The sequence below is a fragment of the Centruroides sculpturatus genome, unplaced genomic scaffold, assembly GCF_000671375.1.
Source record: "Centruroides sculpturatus isolate CEXI.00-Female unplaced genomic scaffold, Cexi_2.0 scaffold310, whole genome shotgun sequence".
NCBI classification, from domain to species: domain Eukaryota; kingdom Metazoa; phylum Arthropoda; class Arachnida; order Scorpiones; family Buthidae; genus Centruroides; species Centruroides sculpturatus.
The window spans coordinates 108,935-129,120 of record NW_019386000.1 but is presented as its reverse complement, the minus strand read 5'-3'; the positions used below and the strand labels follow the sequence as shown (position 1 = coordinate 129,120).

Below are 20,186 nucleotides of genomic sequence, written 5' to 3'. Positions count from 1 at the left end.
ACATGCACACCAACAAAAATAATATTGGAGTAGCCCAAGACATAACTAAATATTGCAGTGCCACAGCATTAGCGGAAATTTGAATTTGCTGACTGGAATGCTTTTGGTTAACCGATGTTTTGGATGATCAGTATTCAGATAATCAATGCTCTATTGTAATAAGATTAACTTTAAAACTCAAGAACCAACAATGAAAATAAATTGAGAAATAAGCAGAAACTATTTGTCACACTGTAAGAATACAGTTCAAGTTACATCCTATTTGATTTATTCAGTAGCAGTGAACAAGGGTTTTAGTACAGATACATCTTTGCTCTTGATTAGAAAATATCTGATTGATTCAGAAAGTGAGTAACAAATTAACATTAAATTTCTCTTCAAACCTAAGAAATTTATGATGAACATTTCAATTACTAACAGCCTTATGGTGAAAATTGTAAATCTCATGCATATATTTGAAATGGCATAAATAATTTTCAGAAGGCAGAGAAAGTATAAAAGATTATGACTGCCCAGATCATCATCCCCACTTTCTTTGATATCCAAGATGTAACAACAGAGTGGATTTCCAGTGGCCAGACTAAGTATCAACACTATTATATTGAAATTTTGATTATTGTACAAATCAGTAAGAAAGAAACAGTGATCCTTATGGAAAAACAAGTGAATCTTGCATCAGGATAGCAGACATGCTATCCTACAACACTCTGTCTGTAAAATCATTTTTAACCAATTAAAAAAAATCATTGCACTTCATTATCCTCTTTGTTCATCAGATCTCATTTTGGATGATCTCTCCCTCTTCCCAAAAGTCCAAATCCAAGCACATGCTTAAAGGATTTAATTTTATGCAATTAAAGAGATTTAAAAAAACAGAGTTCCTGAATAGACTTGTAAAAAATGATCAGCATCAATGTTTTGAATAGTGACAGCATCATATGCAACTCTATAAACTAAGAAGAAGACTATTTTGGAATAAAAAAGTTTACAAGCATTAGTCTCATTATTTTTGTGTTGGATCTTGTATATACAGCAAGTCTTCACTTAATGACATTGATAGGTTCTTAAATATTGTGATATTTAGCAGAATAACATATAACAAAACCATTTATACCATAAGCTTATTGACATAAATCAGATATAATTCAATTAATAATATTCTTATTGGATCATGTTTGCAACCTTTGGTATTTGTTTCCCACCTCACAGCATATATTTTATTGTTTATAAAGAAAATTCAACAATGATATCATAAAAGATTACAAGTGCTTGTATCCTACTTTAATGATGTTAAGTGAGAACTTGTTGTTTATATATATATATATATAAATAGCTAAATTACTAAAAGTTTTAAATAGACTACATATATATATATTTTAAATTAAATTAAAATACCAACCCCATTATTTTAATTAAAGTTATGTTTGAATAATTTAAATCTGGTTCCTTCTCATCTTAATGTAACAAGCCTTTTTCATTGTTGCTGTAATCTAATAGGCTATTTGTTTAATATATTTTAAAATATTTGCTACTTACTTTGATCTGTAGTTTCTGAAGAATCTTGATTAGTTGACACAGCTAATGATGTAGGAATTCTACAATCACTTGAATCAATAGCTGTAGTTCCAGAAGTATTGTTATTTTCTCGTTGCTGGTCATTTATACTAAATTTAAACAATACATTTTATTCATATAATTATTACTTGAAACTCCAGAGCACTAACTATAACACATGAAGTGTGCAATGCCATAATGTTGTAAATGTGAAAAAACAAACTTTTCAAGAAAGGTAAAAAACACATTTTCTAGTGAATGAATTTATTTCAATTTTACAATAAAATGATAAAAAACTCACTAGGTTACAAATTCTGTGAAATTTCAAAATTATCTACTTATATAAGCCATTGATCCTACTGTTTGTATATCTGTAATCTGTCTTGGCATGCCTAGAACACCTACTAGGGGCGTCCCTAGCAATGATTTTCAACTATTATTTAAATTAACAATACAATTTATTTATAACAGTATAATTCAGAGTTATTATTATTTTTATTTGTAATAGGAATTTATTATTGATATGAATTTATTATTTATACAATGGAATTACATCGCTGCTGCTAGAACACCCACTAGGGGGCATCCCAGGCTATCTCGTGTAACATTTTAAGTACCAAAAGTCACATGACTTGAACTTTGGCACTTTAAATGTTATGGCTTCACATAAATTCAACTTCAAAATATAGCCACTTACAGTGACAATATTGCCACAATATATATATTTTTTTGCAGTGGAAAACATTGCGTTTAGACAACTTCAGACTAGGAAGCATTAAAGAGAATTAAAAGAAATATTTTAATCTTGAAAGCGCTTTCAACATAAATATGTACGTCGTTTTCAGGCAATTCAAAATCGAATAGAGAACTCGAACAGAACATTTAAATTTAAGCATTAACAATATTAGCCGTTTTTGGAATATAACTATAGAAACTTTCCAAATTGGTGATACAACAACACCACATAGTGCTTTGGAATCGGGTGGCAATACTCAAACACTGTGATGAAGGGAGCTTGCTATATATTTGGGAGGCCCTCCTCACAAAACTGCTCTCCCCGTGCAACTCCCCTACCCTCAACTTACCGGACGTCTGCATTAATTTATACAGGCATTTAAAAAATCAACAATAATTCTACACTCATTTCCTGCACCTCCTATGTGGTTCAAGGCACATACACGTCAGCCTCTTTATGTGCGTCTTTTTATATGTTACATGTGTTTTATGTATTTTAAATTATGTCCCATGCTTTTATATTTAAATTTTAATGTAAACTTGCACTTATGGCTCTATTCCGATTGGCTTCTATGCTGTCTTTGTTAAGGTGCATGCGTGCCAAATTTCATACGTGTTTACAAAATGTTTTTAATTTAATGTCTAAAATTTATTTGTTCTTAATAGCCATTCTAATTGGCTCTTATGTTATGCATGTTAATTTTAATTTAATTTAAATAATAAAGCAGCTTTAAATAACTTTACCGAAGTCAAATCCGTGCGCTACAACTTAGGAACCATGAAATAAATTTGATAAAAAACTCCCATTAAAAAACGATTAAGCCTTAATCGAGCCTTATCAAAGGCTCATTAAAATCGCAATAAAATTTTTTCGCGCGGACAAAAAAATTTGGGGACCTAAAAAACATTCCAAAAATTGAAAAAAATTTTTTGTCAAAAGTGGCCTTAACTACCGAATTTTATGTAACGCTATGTAACCTTGACGAGTTATCTCGTCAATGGGAGTTAAGGGGTTAAATTAATTAATTAATGCTTAAATTTAAATTTCTGTTCGAATTCTCTTTTCAATTTTGAATTGCCTGAAGATGACGTACATATTTATGTTGAAAGTGCTTGCAAGATTAAAATATTTCTTTTAATTCTCTTTAACACCTCCTAGTCTGAAGTTTTTCATTGAGTTAACTGTTGGCGTGACATCCAAGACAACAGTTAATTGTGTTTAGAATTTAACTCTTCATTAAAACATATTTAAAGAAAAATGGCATTTACAATTATGGCATTGCATGCTTCACATATAGTAGACTTCCCTTATTCTAATCATGGATGATGTTATCAGTCAGTTATCATCATCAAAATCAGTAGGACTTAAGGCTAACATACAAGTTAAAATATATTATTGCTTATTGTAATCAGCATTTCGTTATTACTACTAATTTATGTTTGAGTAACTATATCTTTTTAAACTCCATTTTCAGCCTGAACTTATGGCTAGGCTTACCATAATATTTTCTTCTCAAACCGGGACAATTTTGAGAAAATACTCGCAACAGAAAATTAGCTTACTAGGATAAGTATCTATGATTGAAAAGGCTAAATAAAGTAGTTTGTTAACAAAAACAACGAGTTAAAAGCAATTTTTAATAACTGAACTAAACATATCTTATTATTAATATTTATTTTAAAAATTCTTTGTCGTTTAAATCGGTACATTTAAAATATGGCAATACATTTGAGGAAGTTCCTATTGCTTGCCTTAGGTTTCACACATTTCAAATGATTTTAAATGTTTGATGCTCACCATGAGTTACTGAAAATTATGAAAAGCACAGATCATATTTCACTTTGTCAATACAATCATATAACTTTTTTTTCAATCATCAATAAACACATGGTTTCTTTTTGGCATTTTAGAGATTAAATGAATTTAATATACCGCGCATTCTTTCATTCAGCAGTGCGCTGAGCAGTTGCTGCCGGAAATGACGTTTTCGCTGTTGACGGTTGAAAACACTTTTGCCGGAGAAAGAGCTATCTCAAAATGGCTGATATAAACAATGTTTTTCTTTCTTCTATATTTACGCGCATATTAGAAGAAAGGCCATTAAGTTCGATGTTATTTATAAGAAAACAAGGAAATGATGATTTATTTATGGCATTGGCTATGACTGATTCCCAACAACGAAGAAAGCGTGCAAAAATCGTTGGTTACGTTCACAATATCGTACCACAGTATTCGAATGAAATCTTTAAAAGCCATTTTCGTATGTCACGATTAAAAATCTGCTTATTTAAAAGAGCAAAAAACTGATTATTATTTGGTAGTCGAAAAAGATACTTTCTCATGGATGCTTCCATCTTGTAAGCACTATTTTTAGCGTAATCGAGAGGTGCTGCTAGTGCGCTGAAAGAGCACCTTAAGCGCGCTGACAGTAGGCTTAATAATTGAACACATGCGCTAAAAGGGCTGCAAACGCTGAATAAAAGAATGCGCAGATACTGTACGAAATAATTGCAAATGCCGATCAGCAATTTGAACTCGACTAAGAGATGACATGCACAGCAATGACGTGGCCAGTGTAAGTTTCAGTCTTGCCAACTCTAATTGAAACAAAATATCTAAAAAAAAAAATGAAATAAAAATATCTAGATGTCATTGACTACGTGCTATTATAAATTCTGTGAAAAAATATCTGAATGACAAAATAAAACATCTAAATTCATTAGGCCATATGCTATAAATTTTTGAGGAAAACATATAGACAACATTAAAAGTACGATCTAGATACGAAATATTTAGATTGACAACAGTGAGTGTAACAGAGGGGTAAGTGCCAAATCACCATTTTACTCGAGGCTGCACTATTTTTACTTCTTGTATATTCGGCACTTTAAAATTTTACCAAATAACCGGGACAAAATGACAAACTGGCCGGGACACTGGGACAACACAGTCAAACTGGGACAATCCCGGTCAAAACGGGACGTCTGGTAAGCCTACTTATGGCAGATAACATGTAATTGTTACTAGTTAGTTATTGTTATCAGTCTTTAACAGTGCTTTAAATGTTAAATAGCTATAACACCTATATATCAATAACATTTTCAGCTAAGTTATAACAATCATTTTTAAAATATATTGTCCATGCATACAAATCTTATGTTGCAAGTATTTAATTTAATTAATGTTTTCAGCACAATTTTCGGTTCAATTCAGAACTCTTGTAAAATAGCTTGTACATTAATTTTTGGTTTATTATTCAATCATAATTTCAAAAGTTTTGATATAAGTTATAAAAAAATAAGAACAAACAGAATACTATAAACTCAACAAAAAATAAATAAAATCTAATTTCAGAAAAAAACAATTAACGTTAGTATTACAACTGTTTCAGAAATACTATATTTAGGATACAAGTTCTCCCTTATATAGCATTACTAAATGCAACCAACTTTAACTATTTCTATATAAAAATTAAGAAAGAGATATAATTTGAAATTTCTTAAAATTTAATTGCATTAATTATACACCACTGAAGGTACTTGTTAATAAAGAAAAGCAAAAATAACTAAAAAAAATCAATGGTATAAAAATTGATGTTTAAGTTAAATTAATAAATAGATTTTATAGAATAAAACATATTGGGAAATGGAATTAAAGTTAATTGAAGAAAGCAAGAAAAAATAAAATATTTAATCAAGCAATAACTGACATTATTAAACAATAATTATTTGATATTATTCACATTATATATTATGGAAATAGTATTAAAAAAAACAATATAATCAATAATCATTACATATTGTTTATTCAAAATTCATACCTCAGTGATTTAGGAGATGGAATAGTGCTTCCTGTAGTTGTTTCAAGATGAGGACTTGCAGGTCCAGAAACTGGCAAACTGGTCATAAGATTCTTTTTAGCTGCAGAAGACATTCTAAAAAATTCAGAATAGATATCAATTTTCTTAATTAACTGTATTCTGATGTATATCGAATGCATCAGATTATTCAAAATAAGATCACAAAACTAAAATTATTGCTATAAATTAAGTTTTATGTTAATTTAATTTATTATGTACGATAATAACATACAACTGGACAACTTAAAACAATTGTTTAGATAGAAGTATCATTCAAATATTATGTGGACTCAATCTGCATAGCCAAACAGGTGTCCATAATGGCATAGAACTTTTGCAAATTAATTCTGTGAACCATCGGGGAGGTTGGAGGTCGCCCTTTTTGGCGACAGGTTGTTAAACCTGCTCACTGTCAAGATGGCTTAAATGTTTCTTCTTTCCTATCCCACAGTAACGGGATTTAATTGTTCGGATTGAGTGGAGGAGGGAGGAGTGCCGTCGATAAGGTGGCAGGCAATATATAAGTAAAGAGGACACCAATTTAACAAAAAAACAACGAATTATTAGCTATCTACATAGACGGTACAATAACTATTATCGAGGGGAAATTCTGAGTCCCTAAAACACGAAGGGCCGAGAGAGAGTTCACAAGAATTTGTTCCATACCTCTTTATGTCTGTAAATATTCTTGAGGAAAAAGATTATGATATCCAACGGGTTCCGAACTGGTAGGATAAGGATAATAAATTCTCAGGACACAATATATCGATAGGACACAGTATTCGAGGAAATTGTAGTTGGCGGTCGATGAACGTTAAACCTGCTCACTGTCAAGACGACTCCCCCGAGAGGGGAAGCAAGTGGCTTTTATAGTTTCGTCATGGGAGAATGGTCATGTGACCAATTGTTGTGAGGTAAAAGATATGCGGATGGGTCAAAGTTGTCCCCAGGCCCATGCTAACTATCAACTTTGGAGTTGGAATGTGGGATTATTTTCGAAATGGACGGATGTTTACTTTGAGCGAAAGGGGAGATTGGAATTTTTCCCTTTTTCACGTTAGATTTTAGTTTAGGGTTAAAGGAAAATTTAATTGGGGGTTTAGAAAAATGCGGGATATTAATCAGAAAATTCAGTAAAAATTCTGGATTTCACAATTCCATATATAAATAACCTAAAATAAGTTGGATTGAACAGCATCCAGGATATTAGAAATTTTTCTTTAAGGCTAATTTTAACCTTTTTGATTATGTACAGAATATCCTGCAGAAGAACTTTAAAATAAAACCCTAGATTTGAAGTTTTTTGTTTTAGAAATCTATTTAATTCTTCTATTAACTATTTAAGGTTCAAAATCAAATTTTTTAATTTTCTACAAACTTTTAACGTTATTTATTATGGAGGATTTCAAGATTCAAAATAAAATATTTCTAATCATAGGTAATTTTGACACACTGAAGATATATTTAGAGTCTTTTCCACAAGTCTTAAATTAAAAATTAATAATTTAGAATGATATTCAAAGTAATAAATATTGAAAATCAAATGACTATCAAAATTTAAATACAGTAGAGCATCGATTATCCGACTCAATTGAGGACTGGGGTTGGTCAGATAACTGAAAAAACAGATAACCGAAAAGTATGTAAAAGTACATTATTAGTATATCCCATGTAATTAGTATATTGCTATTAACCTACTTCGTGTTGAATTTTCATTGATGTTAAGCCTAACAAAATTTTATTTTAAATAATAATTGTTGCTATTGTGTCGTTAAAAATTATTTTTAAATTATTTTATTGCTCACAAAACAAATAACCACTCATAATTAGAAAATTAAGCCTCGTTTAAATACTGGCCTCCCTTTCATGGTCAAGCCAGTGTTGCCAGCTAAAACACCAAAAATTTAACGAAAATAATATTAAAGTAGCCAAGACATAGCCAAATATTATAGCGCTGCATCACCAGCGGACATTTGAATTTGCCGACTAGAATGCGGTTGGTTAATCGATGCGACGGTTGATCAATGCTCTACTGTACTTGTATTTAATAATGTTGTGTATATCAAATTAATGTAGAATATAAAAATTAATTTATTTCTTTATAAGTTGATATAAGACCCATAAAGACTATTTGGTTAATTTTTGTTTTCACCTTCAAACAATTATTTCCTTAGCATTTACAGGCAGTATCTTAAAGACAAAATTTTTGTTGGAAATACCATTTTAGTCCATACTAAAAATATTTATAATAATTTGTACATTTTGACAATATTTCTCTACAAAATGGAAAAATAAACCATGAAAGTCCGTACTGCTGGGAAATTGGATTTTTAATCATTTTAGCATCATATACGGACAAAATGGTCATTAATATACTGTATATGAAAAAAATGAAATGCATTGCCAATTTCTCATTTATAATATTCTATACTTTTCAAATATAACAACTACAGTGGTACCTGGGTATACGTCTGCTTTAGAATATGTCCAATTCGAAACACATCCTGTTTTGATGAAACAAATTTTGCTCAGTATACGACTTAATTCAATTATATGTGCCATCTATGAGCAAGTAGCACTACCGGTGTACTAGACCAGACTAGATGTTCACGGTGCCACGGTTTATAACTTTGTTAAATTTCTTCTGATTTTAATTTGTAAGTAAAATTTTATTATTTTTATTAATCATGAATTGCAAAAAAGCAAATGAAAGGCAAATGAAAAGCAACAGAAAACTAAAAAAAAAAAAAAAAAATGACTAGAATCACAATGGAACTGAAAAAAGAGATTGTTGAGAAATATGAAGGTGGCATGCATGTTCAAGATTTAACTGTTGCATACTGTATTCTGAGAATGATGATATCGACAATCGTGAAAAATAAAGACATTATTAAATCTTCTAACGTTGTGAAAGGGGTTAAATCAATGTCTAAACAGAGATCAAAGACATTAGATCATGTTGAGAAATTGCTTTTGCTTTGGATAACTGAAAAACAGTGTGCTAGTGACAGCATATCAGAAGCAATTATTTGCGAGAAAGCTAAAAAGATACATGCTGATCTCATGAAAAATCAAGCAGGAACTAGCCAGGAAAGCGAGGTGTTTAAAGCTGGCAATTTTTTTTTACATGAGAACGGATTAATCATTTTTACATTACTTCTAACGGGAAAAGTTGGTTTGGTATACGTCCAATTCGGTATAAGTCCAAACATCAGGAACTGATTAAGGTCATATACTGAGGCTCCACTGTATTTGTAAACACAAGTTCTGTTTATACATGTTTTAACATAATTTATTATTCAAAATTAAGCAAGAACAAGAATCATTGATTAAGGCAATTGAAACAATGTTTTTATTCATTAGATTGAGATGAAGTCTTTTTGCCCAATATTTTTTTTCACAGCTTCATAATTAGACAGTTTTTCTCTAAACTCTAACATTTTTTGCTTCATAAATTAAGAATTTAACTCTTTTATCTGGAATGTCTTCTATAATGTACTGCAAGACTAATGAGACAATCTTGTTAACTTGGGAGATGATTTCTAACATTTTACATAAATATTCACAATATGATTCAGATGACTTCTTTTTTCTTTGCAAAAAACTGTTTGTGAACTTGTCAACTGTTTTACTTTTGGTGACAACTCTGATTTTAAGGATTCCTTTTCAGCTGTCTCCACGATTTCAAACATTTTTCAAAACTAACTCAGCTAAACCTCTCAAAAGTCATTTTTCATACACTTACCCCCATTCATTGCACCAAATATGCAAAGAGATTCTTACCTTTAAATGTAAATATAGTTGCTAGTCTCTTAAAATATGCCATCTTCACATTATTCTTCACTATTGGAATCTGTCATAGTCCTGGAATCCTTACCATCATCATCACTCACAATCTTCCTTGTCTTCTTCCAAATAAAGAACAGTTTATAATCTTTCCTTTAATGTTTTCTTATCAACAATTTATTTCAGTCCCTGTTTCAACTCCCTTTTCAAATCCATAATTTTCATTTTCATTATCTGTCTTATTCATGATAGAATTGTTATTTTGAGATATTGTTGTTTAGAAACAAGAGTTCCAGATCTACTAATGAAAATAGACAACTTGAGACAAATTTATGCCAACAGAATTGATCCAGTTGATATAAATTTGTTCAATATTTATTGCACAGTAAAATAATTCATATAGTATATTGTGGTCTTTTGTGGTAACAGAGAATAGAAACCTCTTCACTTTGTCAGGCTCTTTTGAACCAACACTGCATCTAATGCTCAATCTTCCTGCATGCAATCATCCTCAGTACCATTTAAAGCATGGAAATGTAACATTTCATGAAGACATACACATGCACACGCACAACTATTTTCCATTTGTAAGTTACATTTTCTGGGATTTTCATCCAAAACTTACGATGTTACTGTAACAGACTAATGAGATTAAGCTAGTTGATCATTTCAATATTTACTATTATGAACATTAGTCAAATAAAATCACTAAAATGACACAATGGAATTATTGACAGAAAAATAAGATGCATTGCATAATAAGTTGTAAATTACAGGCCTGGAAGTGCATTTCCCCTCTGAAAATGAGAGTTGAAATACAGAAAAAGTGAATAAAAAGTGAGTGCAATAGTGACAAAACAAAGTGAAAACACAGAAGGAAAACTCAACAAAATAGCAGAAAAAGTTGTTATTTTCTTTTTATTCTGTTATGGTTAAACACATTTTAAAAATTTCTGTATATACTATAATATAGTAGCCACTCGTTATATTGTGCGTTTTTGGTCCCCCAAATTTTAAAAGCATTTGAGTCAATAAATTTTAAATTACCAATTGCCACTGAATTTCTATTTGCAACTAAATATGGTATTTTATTTCTACTATTGTCAATAAATTGAATATCAAATTCAGCTTCTTTTAAAACATTTAATAAAACATTTAACACCTTATAACGCTGAGAATATTTATTAGATCACAAACGTTTTCAGCCTACTGGAATAGGCCATCATCAGGTGACTGGCTATTGAACAAATTTGAAAATTGTGTTAAAACAGAACTTTTGAACATAAAAAATTCAAAATTAAAATGTAGAATAAATTAACCAATCAATATACAAAATAACTATAATAAATAGATTGAAGCCATATTAATATAAATAATAAAATAAGGCGATATAAAAGAAAAAAATAAAAATAAACCTAAAAAATTAAATGCACAAAAGGATTAAATTATAAAAATATACATCAAAAAGCATCACATTATAAAATAGGGCAGATAGGAACTAAGAATTTGTGTGTTTTAACTTTTTTTTTTACAAAGAACTTTCATGCCGAAACTAAACCATCAGCATCTCTTGCATTGATACAACCGTCTCTTAATTTAATTTACTTTTATAAATTTCAATTTTTTCATGTTGCAAAGTCAACGATGGGGACTGCACAGTCTTGAGAATAGATGCTTCATTCCATTTAACTACTGAAGCCTCCGCTTGTGCCATACTGGACAAAACTGTGGTACAGCGTCCTTTACTAATGTCATATCTGTGTTCTTTAAGCCTAATAGCCAAATTCCGTCTAGTGACTATAACATAGTCCTTCATAATTCCTAGCTGTTGGTTTTCAAAGGGAATTTTATACATGCCCACTGTTTCTTTTTTCTTAATCTTGTCCTTATTGTTTCTGAGAATGCTATACAAATTAGGACCTCTTTTGTAAACAATTTTGGAGTGTTTTTTGTCTGAAACTTGCTTCATGATGTCCCTGAAGTTTTTATTATAAGTGAATTTGGTGATCTTAAATTGATCTGTTCCAGTTCTTAACCTCTTGCCTCTTTCATAACTATTCATTAGCCCTTCAATTGTACTTTTGGGGTAACCCAAATTTGCAGCTACTTCCTTAATTCTGTCAATCTCTTTAATCCTGTCCAATACACTAGAGCAATAAGTAAACGCTCTCCTAATGAGTGCACGAAATGCTGACATTTTGTATTCATGTGGGTCATTCAAATTAGCTGATATGTAGAGAGGATTGTGCATAGGTTTTATGTAAATGCCTGTTGTTATGCAAACTCCTTTTAATTGTATGTCTATATCTAGAAAATGTATTCTTTCGTGACTCTTCTGCTCTAGTTTCAGTTTCAAACCATCATTGTTGGTGTTGTTAATAACCTGTATGAACTCGTGTATTCTTTCGCTGTTTCTCCAGATTACGCACACATCGTCCACATATCTTTTGTAAAATACAATATCTTTTTTGAAGCTATTAACAACATGCTTTTCTAAGTTGCGTAAAACCAGTTTGCTTAACAACCCTGACATTGGGCTTCCCATAGGTACACCTTTCTTCATAAATTTGATTAAAGCTTCGTAACTTTACCGATGGATACAGGCTTTCAAAATCCATAACAGACCCAACTTCTTCATCCATTAAACTTAAATCTTCTAACTGCTTAACGACATTGGTCAGGTTATTTACAAAAAGATCACTGTTACATAATTGATCTGAAATGAATCTATGTAAACGTTTTTCCAACATGTACATGGGCCCTTTGCATTTCTCCACCACTGGTCTGACCTCTTTGCCTTCCTTATGTATTTTTGCAAAGGCAAATATTCTTGGAATTGCTGGGTTCAGGTTATGAGATCGTTTAAGAAAAGTTAATGCAGAACTTAATGGAGCTCGTTCAAGTTTTTTTTACTCTTCTGTCTACGTTTGTGACAATGCTTTTATTTACTCGCTCACATTCTGTTCTTCTAATGTATTCTTCCAAGACTTTGTTATAGCTTTTTCTTTCCATTATAACCATATGTTTACTCTTGTCAGCTCATGTTAGGACCAATTCATTGTCACTCAACCACTGTTTTGCACATTTCAGCTTTTATTTCCTTATTCTTTGTTCTGCAGGTGTGATCCCTAAGAACAGTCTTCCATTGGAAAAAATTATGAAGGACTATATTGGAGACACCAGATGGAATTTGGCTATTAGGCTTAAAGAACACAGATATGACATTAGTAAAGGACGCTGTACCACAGTTTTGTCCAGTATGGCACAAGCGGAGGCTTCAGTAGTTAAATGGAATGAAGCATCTATTCTCAAGACTGTGCAGTCCCCATCGTTGACTTTGCAACATGAAAAAATTGAAATTTATAAAAGTAAATTAAATTAAGAGACGGTTGTATCAATGCAAGAGATGCTGATGGTTTAGTTTCGGCATGAAAGTTCTTTGTAAAAAAAAAGTTAAAACACACAAATTCTTAGTTCCTATCTGCCCTATTTTATAATGTGATGCTTTTTGATGTATATTTTTATAATTTAATCCTTTTGTGCATTTAATTTTTTAGGTTTATTTTTATTTTTTTCTTTTATATCGCCTTATTTTATTATTTATATTAATATGGCTTCAATCTATTTATTATAGTTATTTTGTATATTGATTGGTTAATTTATTCTACATTTTAATTTTGAATTTTTTATGTTCAAAAGTTCTGTTTTAACACAATTTTCAAATTTGTTCGATAGCCAGTCACCTGATGATGGCCTATTCCAGTAGGCTGAAAACGTTTGTGATCTAATAAATATTCTCAGCGTTATAAGGTGTTAAATGTTTAATTAAATCTACTATTGTTCTTGAAACTACTACTGAAGGTGAAACAATAAATTCGTCAAGATCCAAATATGCAGAACAGGTGGATAAATCCATTATCATTTGTTTCCTTTTAATATAAAAGTTGTTTATTTATTAGTTTTAAGTACTGTCTCCTCATTTACAAGTTTCTATGAATTCAAAATTTCACATCTTTACGTGAATTAATAGTATTGCATCAATTCACATAAAAGTGTGAAATTTCGAATTCAGGCATAATATGTAAGAAAAAGATTTCTTTAATTCTGAACAGGAAGTTCTAAAATTTTTATACAGTAGTAACTTTATTTCACTTTGTATACAAATTTTATAAGATTTGATGTTCTATTATATATTCAATATTTATTTTTTAAGATTTTCAATTACAACATTTACAATTTTTATTGAAAAATATAAACTACACCAATTTCTAATAAGTGATTTATATAGTACTGTATAATAAAATCACAACTGATTTGTTTTTATATCGATAGTATTTGTCTTTCAATGTCATTGTTAAAGAAACAATAATGCTAAATGGGTGTTCATGGTATTGATGTTTACGTAAACGTGAATTAATATGATATAACCACGAATAAAATTCAGGATTGAAAAACTTATATCAGAAACACTTGCTGATGAAAGAATAACAATTCCATAGCACGTATAATCTGTTTAGTAAAAGCCCAGAATTTTTATTACTCAGTTATATCATGTTTTTTCTGTCTCCCAATAATGAGTGGCTACTGTATTTACAGTAAACCATGAATACTTGAAAAGTCTGTAAATAATCAGTCATGAAAGATGATGTTCTTTTATTAAGATTATTCTGGATGTTTTCAGCTTCCTTCTTTTTCGCTTCCTCTTGCTTTTGAACACTTAACCCTAGTAAGATCATCAGTGATGCTTGTACTTCATTCATGTTCTTGCTGTTAATAGCTTTCTCCAGATTTTTGTTTGCTGCTTCTAACAAAACTTGGCCTCTCGCATGTATTTCATTTTCTTCTACATTTTTCTGGTTTAAACTCAGCTGCAGTTCCATAATCTTTATGTTACAAACAGCTTTCTTTTGTTGTTCTTCAAAATGTTTCTGTGCTCTTTCTTCCATTTCTCTTATTCTTTTAACTTCTTTTCATTTTCCAATTGTTCTTGATAATTTCTATGCACTGAGAGAGCTAATTTCAGTAGTCCTTTGTAATGGGTACAAGATGGGGCTTTGGTAATACATGTTTAGTCCCTTCATAACAATCAAAAGTGAATTAAGCATTCTTTCCAACACTGATGCTCTATCAGAAGAAAGTGCACAGCATGATATTGATCCTCTCTCTCATGGGAATGCTGATTTCAATAATTTGATTATACTGAGATATTTATCATTATCAGAAACTGTTTATTTTTTAATGCTTCAAGATATGTAAATATTAATTTCAAAATAAAATAATAAATCTGAAATAAATATATTTCAAATAATATAAGTAATAAAATATTTTATTAATGATTTCATATATAATAAAGAACTTTTTCCTGCAGATGAATAAAAACTAACATCATTGCAACGTCAAGAAGAAATGCAATTCAGAAGAGGTAGATTTTGGTGAATAATGAAAATATGCCACGGGTACATATATAACTTTACTCAACACTGGCTTCTGAATTTGTAATGAGAGAAATTTTTTTTACATACGTGAAATAAATTTTTGTTTCCTATAACCTAACAACACTGAGCAGCAGTTGCGATTTTGAGTCCTGCTCAGGGCTGAGTATTTTCTCCAGAGGTTAATCTTTACGTATGCGCACCGTTACGGCGACTTGTTCCTTTCTTCTGTTTGTTGGAATCAAGGAACAGTGGGGATGCACATTCTGANTTTGTTGTTCTTCAAAATGTTTCTGTGCTCTTTCTTCCATTTCTCTTATTCTTTTAACTTCTTTTCATTTTCCAATTGTTCTTGATAATTTCTATGCACTGAGAGAGCTAATTTCAGTAGTCCTTTGTAATGGGTACAAGATGGGGCTTTGGTAATACATGTTTAGTCCCTTCATAACAATCAAAAGTGAATTAAGCATTCTTTCCAACACTGATGCTCTATCAGAAGAAAGTGCACAGCATGATATTGATCCTCTCTCTCATGGGAATGCTGATTTCAATAATTTGATTATACTGAGATATTTATCATTATCAGAAACTGTTTATTTTTTAATGCTTCAAGATATGTAAATATTAATTTCAAAATAAAATAATAAATCTGAAATAAACAGATTTCAAATAGTACAAGTAAAATAATGTTTTATTAATGATTTCATAAATAACAAGAAACTTTTTCCTGCAGATGAATAAAAAGCAACATCATTACAACATTGTTAACCTTTTGGGAAGCGTGTGAAAATTTTTCCCACCAGCAATTACATGTTTTACTTTTTATAACACTTAAAATTTACTAAATAAATTAAAAGATTCAATGTGTAAATATGAATTTACATTTCATTTACTTTTTTAGCCTCAATTAATGCACACTTATAATCAGCACAAGAGAAGAGATTTAAAAAATGGATATTTCACAAATAAAGTAATCTTACATTTTGTGAAAATAACTACGTGGAATAATTATACTTGTAGTCAATTTACACATACATTTAGGAATATATAGATATGATTAAACATTAACAATATGCTATGAAATCATTAAAATAACTTTATTCGATTTAACTCAAGTTTATTAAATTATTTAAAGATAAATAAAGTAAAAAAAATTCTTGTAAATGACAACTCCATAACCCAATTGTTAATTAAAACCAAATGATCTGCCAAATTATTGGGCTATAAAAAGAATAATTAAATGGTCAGAAATGAAATAATTTGTCTAGAGGTTACGCCACTATCTCATGTTAATTTTAATAATTATAATATATTTTAAATTTAGAAGTGGCAGCAGTGTTGTCAGCTTGAGAGATTAATCCCTTGGCATAGTGTGTTTTCCCCTACAAAGGGATTTTCTTATAAAACAGCCTTGCTTAAAGGCTTGTAGGGATGCTTAATGTAGGGATGCTTAAAATACTAGGGATGCTTAAAATGTAGGGATGCTTAAAATACTTATTTTTAATCTCTTTAGATAGAAATGCAACTCTGAATAATTGGCTCTCTTGGCTAATAATGACAATATGGCATGAGTACGTAACTTTACTCAATATTGGCTTCTGAATTTGTAATGAGAGAGATTTTTTAAATGCAAGAAAGACTTTCTACATCTATGAAAGGAATTTTTGTTTCCTATAACCTAACAACACTAAGAGGAAGTTGCAGTTTTTTTTAAGTCCTGCTCATGCCAAGTATTTTCTTCCAGAAAATTCTAGTCGGATAGTCCAATAATTTGGCAAATCATTTGGCTTTAAAATTATTTTTGATTGGTCCCACATCTTAATTGAGCATGTGAAAATGACCAAAAAAGGTAAGAAAATGACCTGAAAGGTGAGAAAAGTGAGGATACTTCAAAAAATTGAGAAAAGTGAGTGACTCCGAGGCCTGTGTGTTATAACGTTAATGAATATCCTACAGGAAGTTAAACTTTTGCCTTTTGAAAATAAAAACAGACACAAAACTTAATGCATGCCCACCAGACAGACTCATGAAGACTATAAAAAAATTCTTTGCCAAAAGGGTAAACAAAACATTGGATTTACAATGGAGCGTTTCAAAGTTCAAAGGAATACTGTCCAATCAGTTTTGGATTGAGTGTTGACGTCGACGTCTCCCGAGTTCCAAAAAGTTTCAAATTGTCACCTGGAGAAAGGGGAAGACCAATTGGTATTCACTGTTTTATGTTGCTTCTTCTTCTGTTTGTTATGTGAGGTGTTCGTTATCCGAACATAAAAATCTTTCGCAAAAGTGTTCGTTGTCCGATTTGTTCACAGTCCAAACTGTTCATTAACCGATCACACACTGTAGTTAGTTGGCTGAAAATGAATTTAATGCATTATTGAAGGACTAAGCTAATGTGAAAAAAAATATATTGATACAATATAGAGTCACTAGTTAGAAAATTAACAGCAAACCAAGTTTAAATTTACTTTTAATGTAGATTTAATTTTGCATTAGTACTCAACAATTAAAATTCAAAATTTAAAGCATAAAAATTCTTATTGTAACTTTCTGGAAATATTCAATAAATTACATTCCATTTCCAGAAAGCTGTAATAAAAGATCTATATATACTGGATATGAATAAATTTAAAAAAACAGATCATCAATATTAGTTTCTATATTTCTAATTTAAAAATTATTATAGTGTGATTTTTAATAAATTAAAATCAACCAACATTTAAATTGGAATACTAATAGATTATTAGAAACATTAAGTAGCTATGTAAATGATTTAAACTGTTATAACAAGTCTGATAAGTGATTAATTTCATAACTTATTTTCACATCTACATAATTTGTCCACAAAGATCCACAATTATGAAGTACTCTCAGTACAGTGATACCTCTGTTTTCATCAATAATCCAATCAAAAACAATTGGTGAAATCCAAAACCAACAAAAACCAAGGCAATTATTTCCATATGAATCAATGTAAATCCAATTAATTAGTTCTAGACACTCCAAAATAAATACCAAAAACACATTTTATAGAGAATAAATATAGTGTTTAATACTAAAAACAATAAGAATTTAATATAAAATGAATATAAAACATTAATATAATGAATAAATGAACATTTAATATGGCATTCGAAGAGCTGCTGGTTCTGGAAACTTTCTTTAGTCCCATGATGGAACTAAAAGGAAAGGAAAGCAACGGAATTGTTTGGCTTTTTTTAAACTCTTTCTGCCCTGTGGGCACTAAGAGGGCCTCTTTTAGCAAGCCCATTAATAAGTTCAGACAGGCCCATAATGGAGCAGCACGGTGGTGAGGGACAGGGCCTGACATATCTGGATCCCGAAAAATTCTTGGGGATTTTTTGACCTGTTCGANCCGCGATGAAAACCAGCTTTAAGCAACGGCGTAGTCGAACGGTACACACTCGGTAAGTAATCCTATAATTTTTTGTTTATAGCATAGTTTATACAGATTACTCCCAAAAAATTATACGTGTTTTGGAAATGTTGAGTTGAATTAGTCTAGAATCGGTTAATTTTATAGAAGAAAACCTTTCGAACAGCCTTAGTCCATAAAGTTCCCTCCTATCGGGCTGCGATTAGATCATGTATTTAATCGTTCCTATAACGTAAAATTCGATTAGCGTGGAACGTATCTAAGTGTTATAGGGGGGTCTACTGTACATTCATATCATCATATATCTAAGATACTGATACTCATTAATTTAATTAACTATTTAACTAGGTAGTCTCAGTTTCTAGCTAATTTTAACAATAAAATTGCTTAGCCTAGCCCACTAACCACTTATACAATAAAAGTTTAAAACTCTTACTTAATACAATTAGAATATAAGTTATAAAATATTAGTCTTGTCTTGAATAAAGTATTTTAAAGCATTAAATAAAATTAAATCAATCACTATTTTTTTTTGACTTTTATAAAAATAGGATCTCAAGAAACAAATGGTATTGATGGTGTTGTCCCCCAATCTACTTCTTAATGAACTGCATATATATCCCGCTGCAGAGAAGGCTCTTTCTGCCTCTACACTAGTTGGTTTCAGGGTCATCAAATAATCATAAATCAAAGATAAGTTTTTATCTTTGACTCCCTCATGTTCATAAACAGCCATTTCCTTTTTTAATAACTCATCATAATCCTTCTCAGTACTAGTTTCTTTTCGTTTCATGAAGTTTTCTTTCTCACGCTTTAGTTGGATCTCTGATTCTTGTTCCAATGTGAAATTCAGGGAATGAATGCGGGTTATCTGGATCATCGTTTTCTGTTTCCATAATATCCTCAGCCATTGCTGTTGGTTCCACTACATATGTATTTACTCAATTCAGCATATTTTTCATCTCCTGGCGCATTACATTTTTTTCGGTATTGTGAAAGAATAATCGGGCTTTCTAACTTTTTGGTTATACTTCTGTATAACCAAAAAGTTAGAAAGCCTGATTATTTTTCGGGTTTCTGTATGTAACCCGATTAAGTTATGTATGATTAAGTTTCGGGTTTCAATTTTGGGTTCTGTATGTAAATCAGCATCCCTGTGACCTCGATACGATGCCGTTCTCTGATTCTTTCGTGGAGTGCCTCGGAAAGGTCGGCACTCAAGATTGTGTCCTGGCTTTTTAGTTTGTCTAAGACAAATTTCAGGGTTGTGTCAGCAGGTATCAAACTCGACTCTCTTCTACTGAGAGCTTTTATGACCAGTTTATAAATTAGGTTTCGTGGACAAGCCGCAAGGCTGCATCTCTCCATAGACTTAAACTGAGATCATTCCGTCACATGATTCATTGACGTCACAACCAACCA

The 20,186-nt window shown here is 30.7% G+C and overlaps 1 protein-coding gene across 3 annotated transcripts in view; it reads right to left on the bottom strand.

Moving 5' to 3' along the window:
- The window catches only part of LOC111613032 (histone deacetylase complex subunit SAP130-like), a 144,688-nt gene that overhangs the window by 16,963 nt on the left and 107,539 nt on the right, over positions 1-20,186 (bottom strand). For all 3 annotated transcript variants that reach the window (XM_023354333.1, XM_023354332.1, XM_023354334.1), the window contains 2 exons: positions 6,111-6,224; positions 1,537-1,664 (listed from right to left, as the gene is read on the bottom strand). In XM_023354333.1, the coding sequence (XP_023210101.1) occupies positions 1,537-1,664; positions 6,111-6,224 (242 nt within the window). The remainder of the gene's footprint in view (positions 1-1,536; positions 1,665-6,110; positions 6,225-20,186) is intronic.